This window comes from Malaclemys terrapin, chromosome 4 (assembly GCF_027887155.1).
Source record: "Malaclemys terrapin pileata isolate rMalTer1 chromosome 4, rMalTer1.hap1, whole genome shotgun sequence".
Classification (NCBI taxonomy): Eukaryota; Metazoa; Chordata; order Testudines; family Emydidae; genus Malaclemys; species Malaclemys terrapin.
In genome coordinates, this window is record NC_071508.1 from 93,357,977 (window position 1) to 93,371,896 (window position 13,920).

The 13,920-nt window shown below is 43.7% G+C and overlaps 1 protein-coding gene across 1 annotated transcript in view; it reads left to right on the forward strand.

The window, feature by feature from the left end:
• The first annotated feature begins 292 nt into the window (after positions 1-292).
• Positions 293-13,920, forward strand: part of DNAJC17 (DnaJ heat shock protein family (Hsp40) member C17) — a 29,544-nt gene continuing 15,916 nt past the window's right edge. Inside the window, exons 1-7 of the mRNA XM_054028292.1 lie at positions 293-422; positions 4,811-4,880; positions 6,361-6,419; positions 8,304-8,391; positions 8,781-8,863; positions 10,147-10,243; positions 13,780-13,829. Coding sequence (XP_053884267.1) covers positions 345-422; positions 4,811-4,880; positions 6,361-6,419; positions 8,304-8,391; positions 8,781-8,863; positions 10,147-10,243; positions 13,780-13,829 — 525 coding nt within the window. The 5' untranslated portion in view covers positions 293-344. The remainder of the gene's footprint in view (positions 423-4,810; positions 4,881-6,360; positions 6,420-8,303; positions 8,392-8,780; positions 8,864-10,146; positions 10,244-13,779; positions 13,830-13,920) is intronic.

Genomic DNA, 13,920 nt, shown 5'->3' on the forward strand with positions numbered 1-13,920 from the left:
ACCCCATCCGATCCCCTTCCGCAGAACGATATAGTTTAATTAAAAAAACTACACTTCCCATGACAACGCGCACACCCCTGCTGCGCAGAGCCTGCCGGGAGCGGTGATTTGCCGGTTGGCCAGAGAGAGCCCTTCCAGGTGGTCTGTGAGCCGCGCGAGGCATTGTGGTAGTTGTAGTTCCGCTTCCCCGAAGGGCTCTAAGAACCAGAGGTCAGTCGGAGGCTGGAGAGACTACATGTCCCAGCAGCCAGTGGTGCGGGGCCGAGGGGGCGGGGATAACCAGGCCCAGCGGCGCAGGGGGAACTGGGCGGCCAGAGGCCCTGGGCTGTGGGGGTGTAGCGGAGATGGCGGTCGATAAGGAGCTGTTGCAGCTGGACCTCTACGCCCTGCTGGGGGTCGGGGAGAAGGCTTCGGACAAGGAGGTCAGGGCCTGACCGGGGGGGTCATAGGGCGCCGGGCTCCCCCGCCCAGCTGGCGGACGCTCCCTGCAGCGTGTGGCGGCCCCGGGGTCTGACACCACGGTGATGGTGGCTGTGTGCTGCCAGCCCTGGGCGCTCTCCCGGCCCCCAGTATGTGAAAGCATGTGTGGGGCTGCTCCTGGGGGACAGCGGTAGAAAAGTGGCAACCTCTGCTCATTGCCACCATAAACACTCACCAGAGATGTTAGTCACATGTTGTGTGTGGGAAGCTAAACCCTAGAGCACCTTAACGGCTTAAATAACATGGTTAGGAAACAAATTTTTCTCTGCCCCTGCTGATGTTGAAGAGGTCACAGTATGGGACCGGGGAAGGTGTTTTGAGATGAGATCTTGAGGCAGAGAGGTACCGTGGTGTGCCATATGGCAACAGCTACTGATGAGAAAGCTCTTGTGGTGACAAGATGATAGGAAGGGCAAAGAGAAGGCAGGTGTGATGCATGTAACTTGTTTCAAAAACCTTATTAAAACATCTAGCTTGTCATAATTCTCTTTACAATGTCCACTAAAATCTCATGGATGTTTGTAAGCTTCTGTTCATGATACCTGCTGTTACTCATCATGGGCCACTGGCTTTTCATGGGTCTGTTCCAATCACATTTGTATCTGGATAGCACTCATTCAGCAAAGCCACAGCACTTGGTTCTAATGTCATGACACTCATCCCAGTGTTCCAAGATAGATGCCATTTTCTCCCTCTCACAAGATGTCAGTGGGCTGACTTAGTTTCTGGATCACATCCTTAACATTTGTTTCAACAGTCTATGACTAAAATGTTCTAAAACAAAGATTAAGAATAGAGAAAGAAATAGGATTAAAACAAAAGAAACCTACTGTATCGTGTCAGACTCACAAGAGTTAAACTCAGTAGATACATTTGGGCCCAATTTGGCATTCCACATAAAGCTTCTTAGTTCAGAGAAGGGACAAGGACTGCTTTCTGGTACCTTTGCTTTCTGGTACTGTCTGGGGCCCTGCCCGGCCCCTGGCGTAGATCAGAGCTGCCTTAAATCCTTGCTGATGATTGTGTAACTTCTTTATTTCCCGGTTTAGCCCAGTATTCCTTGTTGTGTCCTCACTGCTCAATGAAAATAACAGGAACCTGTCATATGACATTTATTTACCTATTTGTAGGCAGTTGCTACGCCTTTCTTTGCTCCTTTCTCTAGAGTGAACATTATTCTGTTATTCCAAATTTTTTATAATCTTCAGTATTCACCTGTGAACTCTTCATTTGCCTCTCTTGAAACATGGTGCCACACGATGATTGCATTTCCCCCGATGAACCCTAGTTAGTACCGTGGTTTATTATTTATGCAGAAAGGGGCCCAAATTTGCTAGGTACTTTACAGATAGACTAAAACAGATCCCTGTCCTGAAGAACTTGCAGTCTAAATAGACAACACACACACAGGGAATGGGGGAAGGAAACCTTGAATTTTTTGGGGGGTGGGGTGAGGAAAGGGTGAGAGAAAAGAATATACAGACTAGGCCTGGTGTGGAGCTCTAATTTGGAACACTATGTAATGCATTGATTCCTTGAGTTTTAAAGTTACATTTTTAAGAATTGTTTATGGGGTAGTTAGCAGATTGTTAATTATGTGGAGTAATCTTGCTTGTTTTGCATGGGATACTACTATTAATACCTAGTATGGCAATTGTTTTATTATACTGTTGCATTGTGATTCTTAGTCATGTTGCTGGTATTTGATAGGACAACAATATTTGCTAGTTCACTGATCACCATCTCTACTATAGTCACTGTACTATATTTTCTGGCTTCTTGTCTTAAATATGTGGGGTGAAATCCTGGCCCCATTGAAGTTAATGGCAGAATTCCCATTTACTTCAGTGGAGCTGGGATTCACCCATTATATTTATTTTCAGTGCTTTAAATGGATACTGTCAACTTGAAATCTAGTCTGTTTAAAAAAAGAGTTAAAAGTAGTTTCTGGTACTAAATCTGCATGAGTCTCCTTAAACCTCTGTGGTTTTGCAGTTACATTTCCCCTTTTTTCCCCCCCTGCCCTGTTTTTTCCCCTTTATTGTTTTACAGACCCACACAAACAATGGGGGAAACTGACAGTTTATAGAAGAGGAACAATGAAATCGACTAAATACCAAGAGTTGTCAATTGAACAAAATTAAGTTTGACAAGAAATAACATTTTTCCTCTAATTTTCAGTTACACTAACATCAGTAGGTAAAGTTTTAGATAAAGTATGATGTTTAAGTTGAAAGGGTCCTTTTAATTAGATAGGAGCAACATTTAGCACCAAGATAAGGAGGCAGAGCTCCATTTTCTTCAGTGGAGTTGCACCCAACTTCTCCAGGGCTGACTATGGTCATGAATTTCAATTATATTGAAAGGAAGGCTATGAACACCTTCTAAATAGTTTTGAATTATATTTATTTAACTTAATGGTGAGGTCCTGTTTTTATATCATGTGATTTCCTTGTGCAGTCAGTAGATTATTTATGAGGAATGTGTAAAGGAAACTTAATGGATATCATTGATGCTTTCATATTTATTAAGTGGAGGAGGTAAAATCTTTAAGAAAGAAATCTATTAAGATGTTCCTAGAAATAATATTCTGCAAAGGTTTGTGGAATGCTCTGCTTTATTTTTTTCATATATGCTTATCTTATCTAACCTATATCATTAACAGCTCAGGAATTCCACAGGGAATTCATTCCCAATCTATTATTTGAAACTGCTCAGGTCATCACAAATGTATTTGTGATTTCTCCCAAATTCACTATAATTCTCAGTTCCCTGCAATGGGGAAACAGAGATCTTAAGGATTTGTGTGAAGGGCAGATGTTAATACCCTGAAAACTTCCATCATATTCTTTTGATGGAAGCTGTTTTCTGAGACTCTGGGCTTGCCATTGGATCCATGCAGGTAGCATTATTGGATCATCTGTACTATCATGCAGGCACAAGAGACAACCTGCGTGGATCAAGGCTTATATTTATCAATTTGGCATAAATTAACCATTTGACTTTCCAGTTTTGTATTACCAGTTGAAAATGTGATAGTATTGAAGGTGCAACACAGAAATGTGGCAAATCTGCAGGTGACAGAAGCCACCTGGAGAGCAATGTCTTTATGTAAAGTATTTGAAGCATCCCAGAGAACTGGGCAATCTTTGTACAGTGGAGCCAGCCAGGCATCACCATAAACTGTGACCGAGGGGGGAATTATTTTTCCCTGGATCAGTTGTTCGGAAGCCCTAACTGATGTCATCACATTGGAGAGTTCCTCTGGCAGTTATCTATGTTGTGGATGATGTGTGCCTTGAGAAGACTTCACTTTATTTTTAGTGGAGTCTCATTTACGGAGGTACATGATTTAGGTTTGTTATGTTTTAGCTCTGGTTGCCTTTACTGTTACTTATATATGTCCACCAGGTGGTGTCTGAATACCACAGGTTCCCTCCAGCCAATTTATAAAGTGATTCCTTGGCAGTTGGATGGAAGTCACTCTTCTTGATTTTATATTTGCACATGGAGATTTCCTATGATAGAGAGAACTCAGATGTTAAAATCCTATTCAGTGGCTTGTAAAATTTTTGTTGACTTCTCTTTGAAGGGTAAGAAATACTGTATGTACATGATCTCTGTAGCAGCATATCCACAGCTGAAAAAAACAAACCCTAAAACTAACATGGATATCTGAGACTGTTACTACAATTGTATGGTCTTTGGTCAAAATTTCCTCTCCCTGCCAATACCACTTGTGCAGTGTGCTATACAACCTCCATTCCAAGTAATTACATCTGTAGAGAACACCCCTTCCACTTCTGACTTGCTGAAGATTGTGCCCCCTTATATTAAAGTTGGCCTTGGCTGTAGTGATCTACTCATTTGTGACTTTAAGAGTTTATTACTGCAGCATGCTGTATCTAGGAGTGAAACCTCTGGCTTTAAAAAAAGTCAAATTGAGTGAATGTGGTTGCTGATCTACTTGGCTGGAATGTTTTCTTGTTGCAGTGCAATTTGATTATAAGGTGCGACCACTGTAGAAAAGTTGGGAGTTGAGCTTTAAACAGCCTCCTGCAGTTACAGTAGGATAGTTTAATTTATCTAGACAGCTGCCAGTGGTGCCATCAGTGTCCTAGTCTTTCTTTATTTGCTAGGTTGCCTTTGGCACTTCCAGTCTTGCCAGTGTGTACTGGTGCCTAACCTTAAGTCATATTTTACACACACTCTCCTTAAATATTTAGTCGTACATTTCTTGTGTTTCCTATGTGATGTTTTTGTCCTGAAGGCCTCTCATTGTGTCTGGAGAGCTGCACTCATTGGTGAATCTCTGTTCTGATTCTTACAGGTTAAGAAAGCATACAGGCAGAAGGCCCTGACTTGCCATCCGGATAAGAACCCAGACAATCCCAGAGCAGGTAAGATCAGTCTGTGTAGAAACAAACACGTTTTCCCTGTCAGTTCCAGCTACATGGACACCTGGGAGTGGCTATGTTTGTCTACTGTTGCACAGTTCTGTTTTTGCAAGTCATTATGGAAGTGCCTGTGTTACGCAGTGTGTGCACATATCTCTGTCTGAGGTCTTATCTACACAGTGAGCTAATGAGCACTTACAGGGGGTGTGATTTCTAAAGTGCATTAACACATGCATTAATTGGTCCATGTAGACCCTGCTGGTGTGCATGAAAGGTTCCCTAGCGTGTGTTAAGGTGGTAGTAAAAAACACTTTAGTATGCACCTGCAGGCACGTTAGTGCTCTTTAGAAATCACATCTCCGTAAGCACACATTACTACACCGTGTAGACAAGCCCTGAGACACATTCATCACTACTAGGTAACTGAGTTATAAGGCTAAATGCACAGATACTGGATTATGGGACAGATTCACCTAGGCACAAATTGCAGTTGGGTGCTTAACTCCTATTTCTGCCTTTGAAAATCTTCCCCTTAATGGTAACTCTCAGAGTAAATCCTCCTCCTTTGGCCATTATATCCCACTGGCTGCCAGATCACACTTCTAATCTACAGTTCTAAGAGTCTCTAGCCTTTAATATAAAACTTGTATATCATTATTTATATATTGGTAGTGCCCATTGTGAGAAAATAATATCTCTGCTATAGGCAAGTCTCCATACACTGTGAAGTGAAATGGACCTAAATTATGGACAAGGTCCTTCAATTCTGCAGCTGGTTAATGTACATGTTAATTAATTAAATATTAAAATGAATAATACCGTCAATATGGTGGAGCCACTGATGTTCATTTTGATATTCAGTTCAGTTTATTGTATGGTGTCCTCCTGTTTGTCAGTTTGATATGCCATAGATTTGTATACTGATCAGATATAAATGCACTTAGCAGCTTTCAGAGGGAAGCTGGTCCTTATGGCACTTCAGGAGGCATGGAAGACAGTTGGGGATTGTGCGATAAGCATGTGAGGTGAATCCTAAAATGATTAGCAGTGAAACAGTTAACGTTATTGACATTTCAATTGTCATCTGAAGGTTTCAGAATTAATAGCTCACTGAGATGAAAGGGAGAGTTCATGCTTAGCCTGAAAAAACAGTCCTGTTATCTGCAGGCTCAGGAACGCTTTACTGCATTGGTTACATTTGATTCACATTTTCAAGATTTCCTTCAGAATCCGAAGGTCCAGAAACCATTTTTTTTTTCTGTTTAAATGAAAGCTTAGATAACATAGCATAGTTTTGTGAGTGACTTCCAGAGCCGTGGGCTATAGGCTGGCTTACAAATATTGTAGAAATGTTATTCTTCTCTCTAGAATTCTATAAGTATCTTCCATAAGGGAATTACTTCCTCTGATATGTATCCAGAGACTCTGTGAGCGGCTTGCTTGTTTTTTTGTGTTTTACCCCTCTTTCCTTTCTAATCCTCAGAGGAACTCTTCCACCAGCTGTCTCAGGCCTTAGCAGTGCTAACAGATGCAGCGGCAAGGGTAAGGAGGACCATCCCCTGGACATGGTGGCAGTGTGTGTTACCTGTATCTGCCAATACACTTATATAAGTGGAGAAGGAAGTCTGCTAAAGTAGTGAAAGCTGCCTTCCTTTCTTTCCCATTCCCCACCCTCCACTCCCATTGAGCCTGGGGGCATCAATATGGTTACATTTTATGGATCTTTTCTGTAAGAGATTTACATGTTCTAATGTGTATCTCTAGGCTTAGTGAACTCAGATGGAGATAGGCACTGTATAAGAACCTAGAAAGATATTCTCGGTCCCACCTGATACACTGTGGGAATGGCTGAGTTAGAGACCTTGGCTGAGACTGTGTTTACCAGCATATTGAATTGGGACATGTTCCAAGTTTAAAAAAAAAAGTTAGGGCCTGGTTTGGAGAGAGACTGAGTAATGCAACTCCTCTTGAGCACCAACAATATGCTCTGAAATCAGATCAGGCCTGTAAAAAATAAATAAGCATGTGGACCCCTTAATTTTATGTGATGTCATGTTTAAAAAAACAGTAAGTATCTTGTTCAATTTATAAAGACAAGAATGTCTGACAGAAGTAAGATCAGGTTGCTTTTATTCTGAGTAATATTTACTAATACAAAGTAAAACTTTCAATACATGTGAGATAGTTTGGGCCACAGGTAGCATATCTGAAATGGGTGGGGGAGATAAACTTATAAACAGGGACTCCAATTAATGCAACTGATGTCTGTTCTTTTATTAAAACAACTCCACAGGCTACCAACTGAAGCCCTGTAAATAATCCAGAAATGTAAAGTGTCAATTAAAACAAAAAGTTGACCACAAGCCAATAACTGTGTCTGGTTAAGATAACCAGAAAAGGCTTATCAAAATACCAGAAGATAAAGTTTTAAAACAATAAATAAATCTCTATGAAAGGCTGGCCAAAATTTTAATTTATTCTCCCTTGAATGGTGGTATGCTTGATTCCAAGAACTTATCTTCCATTTTTAAAGTGTGTATGTGGAAGTAAGAGCGAGAGGAATTCCACGTAGAAAACCCAAATATTCATAAAGTAAAACACCACCAGCTTTTCCGCCAGTATTTAAAATAAAGATAATACCGTACTTACACACATACCTAACTCTATGCACTGTGAACGGTCCCACTGCTCTCAATGCATCAAGTTAAGCATGTACATAAATCTGTGCAGGATCAGGGCCTTGCCTATCACACAGCAGTGTTGTGAAGATCAATGGGCCAGATACTCAACTGGTGTAAAGCAGCATAGCTCCATTGGCCTCAGTGAAACTGTGCTAGTTTACACCAGCTGAGGATCTGGCCCTAAAGCGCTATAGAAATGCTGAATTACTATTATTTATTACAATGAGTATAGAATTCTGCCTCGACTAGGAAGACAACATCTGATCAATTAAAGTCAAGCTACACATTCTGCATATAAAGAGTTTCCTAGAAAATATTTTTTTATTTTAAACTTCACTTTAAGACAAACCTGATCTCTCTCACCAACGGATTATTATTCTGCACCATTCAGAAAATGACCTTCCTCACCAGTAGTATCAGTGGCCACTCATGGCTGGCCCATGAATCCAAAACACACTTCCTACCACTGAAGATAGGTCAAACTTTGTCTCAAAAACCCTTTGCAGTAGCTCCTGGACTGCATGCCTCCAGACCCTTCCATGCTGCATCTTGAGGCTCTTGTGTTGTCATAATTTCAAAATGGTTTGTAACATCTTGTGTTTTTATGAATGCCACCAGCAATGGCTAGAAAACTCTTCACCTCCAGTTTCAATATGTATCGATAACTAATCTCTACTCTGTTCATAAACCCCTTATTTTTCCTCTTTATTTTGTATTGGTTCATATTCTGTTGTTTCTTTCATAGGCGGCATATGACAAAGTGAGAAAAGCCAAGAAGCAGGCAGCAGAAAGGACTCAAAAGCTTGATGAGAGAAGAAAGAAAGTAAAGCTTGGTATGGCAATCAAGATCATTCCCTTTTGCCCTGGGGAAAACATTTGAGGAGCTGTGGTGCTTATTTCTTTCACCTGTATAATTCTCTGAGTTAAACTTCTGTCCATCCATAATGGCTGAACTTTCTTACATCATTCTTTATGAAACAGTGGTTGTGTCCCGTCCCCCCCCAATGCTGTCAGCAGAGGCTGATCCTGCTGAGGAAAGCATTACAGCTGGCTCAGCGCTCCACCCAAATATAAGGGAGGCAGGAGAGGCCATCAGGCAGAGAACTGAGGGAAGGAACCCTAGGAGCAGCCAGGTCTGGGGAAGGGATCTCTAGTTTATGGTGTCATGCAGCCTGGCTTTGTAGACAGTAATGGCAATAACTGGGGTTTTGGGGTTTTGCAGACCTTGAAGCCCGGGAACGAGAAGCCCAAGCTCATGTGAGCGAAGAGGAAGAGATCCGAATAACCAGGACACTAGAACAAGAGGTAATAAAGATTTGCATGTCATGTTATTTTCAGGCAGGAAAGTGGTTGAAAACCTTTTAACATGTAGCCATGGTGGTGAGCTGAGGCCCAACAAATTCCTGTGAACTATAGCAGTTCATCAGCCTTTTGGAATAAATGGTTCCTGTGGAATAATCCCAGCCTCATGGTTCGGTCACTACCAAATTCATGGTCCATTTTGGTCAATTTCACAGCCAGAGGATTTTTAAATTGGTCAATTTCATGATTTCAAATGTTTATATCTGAAATTTCATGAGGTTGTAACCCTGGGGGGGGTCCTGACCCAAAAGGGAATCGTGGGGGAAGCTGGGCTCTGAAGGCAGCAGCCACAGAGCTTCCTGCAGCCGGAGGAGGCTCTTGGAGGTGAGTCTGATCTCCCTTTGCTGCTGGGATCACCCCAGCCAGGAGCTCCTAGCTGCTAGTCCTGGCCAGCTAGCGGGGAACAAGACTTGTTCTTCCCCTGCACAGCCCCTCTAGGGGGGAGATCAGACCCACCTCCGAGTACCTCCCCTGGCTGCAGGAAACTCTGCGGTTGGGCAGCAGTCCCGGAGCTTCCTGCAGCTGGAGGAGGTTCCCAAAGGTGGTGGGTCCAATCTCTCCAGTGCTGCTGGGAGCGTCCCAGCCAGGGGCTCTTAGCTGCTAGTCCCAGCCAATGCCCAGGGCTCCAGCCAATTTGCCCCCCACCCCTGGAAAAATGGACACCCTGAGCCTTGGCAGAAGCTGCAGGGGTGGAAGCTCTGGCAGGAGCCACAGGGGGTGGATGCCATGATCCATGGCAGGACTCGCGGGTGGCAGGCTCCCCAAGTCCAGCTCCAGGGCTGCTGTACCACCCTCACTTCTGCACTGCCTCTGGAGGTGGGTCTGATCTCGCCACTGAGAGCAGCCATACAGGGGAAGGACGAGTCCTGTCCCTCTCCAGCCCAGCCGGGGCTAGGAGCTCTGGGCTGGGGCACTCCCAACAGCACAGGAGAGATTGGATTTCACAGGAAGGGCTTATTTCGTGATCCGTGCCACATTTTTCGTGGCCGTGAAATTTGTAGAGCCCTACTCATGTGGTGGTTTGATTTTGGGGGGAGGGGGGAGGAGATGGCAGAGAGTTCTTTTTAAACTTTCCTCCTTTCTTTCTATCCCTTTCCATCTTCTACTTAATGGTGAGAGGGTTAAATGGATGCAAATATGATGGGATTGCTGTTGATTACATACCAATTAGCAGACTTTCTTGGTAACATAATTCTGGTATTTGTTCTCTCCTGCCTCCATTGTAGATAATACGCCTGCGGGAAGAGGGTTCCCGGCAGCTAGAAGAGCAGCAGAAACTCATGCAGGACCAGATCCGACTTGAGAGAGAGCAACGAGTCCAAGGTAAGGGCAGATGAGATTGGAGCCTTCATCCAGACTACAAGTTTACAGAGTCCCAAATCTTTCATGAGCTAACTTACGTGGGTACCACACTGAATAGGGAGATGGCCAGTGTGACAGGTTCCTCCCCGGGGTGCCACTTGGAACTGGGGTACCACTGAGTCCTCTGACCCACCAGCCAGGGCTTCCTCTCACACTGTGTGCTGTGACAAGTTGCAAAGTCCTCCAAGCTTGCACTTTCACCAGCATTCACACAGGTAGGGACATACCCAGCTGCAGTCACATGCAGGCTATCTAAGCACCACCCTCCCAGCCTAGGACCTAATTTCCTCTAAGCTGCACAGCCGCCCAGCAGGCTATCAATCTTCCCTCTGCCTTGGAGTCCCTGGCCAGCTGCTCCTGGGAGCCTCCTGCTTGCTGTGCAGAGCCGAGGGGAGTAGGGAGGGCGCTGATGTCAGGGTGTCCCTCTCTCCCCACCCCATACCCCATTTTCACAGACCAAGTGGGGGGACACGACAGGGCTCAGGATGGAGGGAGCTTGCTGGCAGTTGTTGCTGTATCTGAACAAGCAGGCTTCAGACTGCTGAGTGCCGACCTACTTAAAAGGGCAGCGTACTTAAAGGGGCCAGTGCATGTCTCTGTCTCTCACTCTCACACAGACACGCAGTCTCTCTGTCTCTCTCTCTGTCTCTCTGAGAGGCACATGCATGCACACACACAAACTCTCTCTCTCTCTCCCCTGACACACACACACACACACTCTCTCTCTCTCTCTCTCTGACACACTCACCTCCCAACACATACTTTTGTTGTTGTTGCTTGACACTTCTTTTGAAGTGTGTTGTTTTAGTTTTTTGACTGGTCTACACATTTCATAATTTTTATTTCTCTCTTAGGGTTAAATTTAATTCTTTGAATAGTGAGTTCTAAAATGCCTAACCTTTCCTGGCTGGAGTAATTATCCCTATGGTAACTTTTTAAAAATACATATTATATCTAGGTTTTTTGTTTCTACTGGTGGTGCACATCCACACATTACCTCACTATGGTGCATATAACAAAATTCATTCCGCACATGGATGGCAAAAATTAGAGGGAACACTGCCTAGGACCCCAGAGCAGTACCGTCCTGCCCTGGTCAAATCTGGCCATTATATGAGTTTAACACCCAGTCCGCCTCTCCCTCAATGTGAAGAGGACCATGCACACTTGTGGTAACCAAGCTGAGATTTTCCCCAGACACCTTAGTCAAATGCACACTGGTTTGGATTAAAACATAAAATAAGTTTAACTACAAAAGGATAGATTTTAAGTGATTGTAAGTGATATCAAACAGATCACCTAGGAAATAAACAAAACCACAAACTGAGTTTAACATACTAGATAGGTAGGATATGAATTAGCAAATTCTCACCCTGAGTGATCAACAGGTTGGCAGATTCTTAAGGCACAAGGTGCCTTGGCTTTGCAGCTTGGGTTTCCCAGGTTTTCATACACAGGCTAGAAATCCCTCTAGCCTGGGACCATCACTTCCCCCCAGTCAATCTTTATTCCTCAGGTGTTTCCAGGGGTGGTGTTGTAGGGAAAGTGAGGTCCCCCCATAATGTCATTTTCCCACTTTTATATCTTCTTCCCACTTGCTGGAAAGCTCTTGTGCTGTGACCTGGGTTAAACAGTTCCTACTGTGTAGTGCTATCTCTGAGATGTTTCTATTGTACACAGTTCCTGAGGTAATCCTTGCACTTCTGTGCATTGCCTCAATAAACCATTAACATTGTTTGACCTTTTTACTGTTGTATCTGAAAGGCTGCTTGTGGGTGCTTTCAACCTCACAACATGTTTCAGTAACACATGCATAGCCTAACTTCACATACGACGGTAGCACATACAATCCAACGAGATATTACTGTCTAGCAGATCAAGACTTTTAGAATGATACCTCACAAGGCATATTTTGTACAAAACATATCCTAATACATGACATTTGTGAATATTGGGGTGCCAGGGTGTCACAGTCAGTATGGCTGTACTCCCTCATCTTGGCCTCTTCCTAAACACCCATATCCGTGGCTTGCTGCTGGAGGCAGGCAGTACTTATATTCCTGCCGAAATGCTTCCCACAGGAAGGAGGGTGGTGAATCAATGCATTGGATGATGGAAACAAGATCATTCAAACCTTTCCTGCACTCATCCCACTCCTTCCCTTTTCTGGGAATATGGATAATCTCCTTCTGAAGCTTAGAGCCTGGACATCCCCAAAGGGACTCTCCACAGTGGAGCTAGAAGGATATGAATGACTGTCACAGTCAGATGTGTTCAGTTTATGCTTGCTGGCCCCACATGATTTAAATACTGATAGAGAGCAATTCTGGCTTTCAAGAGGGTCACTAATTCTGCATTTCCTCCCCAATGCCCCACTGAAAGTGATTTGGTATCTATAACTTACGAAAGCTCAACATGTGGAAGTCCTGTCTCTGCATAGTCTGGAGCTCTGTGACACACAACTCCTAAACTCCTTTCCCTCCTCCTGTGTTGCTATCTGAGAAAAGAAAGTTAACATATTTAAGGTTGTCAGCCCCTAAATTCTCACGACACCTCAGGTCCTATAGCCAGTTCCCCTCAGACACTTGTAATTGAGCTTTGTCCCAGACTCTTTCACTTGCACTCCCAACCTTCCACCCCACACACATCTCTGCATGCAGATTCTTCCCTTGGTTCTTTAATACTCTGTTACCTACCTGGACTCAAAATATATTCCCATTCTTGAGATAATACTGCTCTGCTTCTGGAAAAAAGTTAAAGCATTCCTTGTTTAAAATTGCTCTGTCCCTTGCTTCGTATCTCTTCCACTCTGGCAGAGGCAACAGTGGCTAAATCAATATCTCTTCTTAAGAAAGGGCAATCTTGTGGATAAAGAATAGAACTGTAAGTCATGAGATCTGATGTCTCATCTGGGGTCTGCCACTGACTTTAAGTGTGACCATAGGCAAGTCATTTAACCTCCTTGTACTTTGCTATTCCCATTTTACAGATGATGAATTGAGGATGTTGAGGATTAATTTAAGGAATGCTTGTGGAGCTCTATGAGATCCTTGGATAGAAGATGCAATGGAAGGGCAAAGTATAATAATCCCTTGACAGCACAGACTGGCATACAGGATTAATTTTGCAATCTACACTAGCCTTATTTTGTTTTCCTTGACATTTCTCACTGTTGTTACCACCAGTGCAGCTCTGCTGCTAGGAGCAAGAGTGGACAGGTTTCTCACGCCACCATCAGTTTTACTATGGTGTTGTCTTACTTTGATCAGGGCAAGCCTAGACAACAGGGAAGCAAAAACACTGGCAGCCATCGGCATCTTGTCTATGCTAAGGTGCTGAACCACAGTCAGCAACAGTGGGAAACTTTAGTGGGGAAGAAACCCAGAAAGCAGAATTGCCATTGCTTTGTACCTATGCACTAACAAACTGTGTGGTGTTACTGTTTATCCTTGGGTTTTCCCCCTTGTGCTTTCACTTTCTCTTCTTTCTCCTCCTAGGCAAACAAGATGGGAATGGAGTAGAAGGCAAAGGAACTCCCAAACTCAAAGTAAGACATCCCTAAAAATCAGACTCTGTGAGAAGACTGGCTTCTTTTCAGCACTGGTAACTGGTTGGCACTCACTTCCAGAAGGCGCATC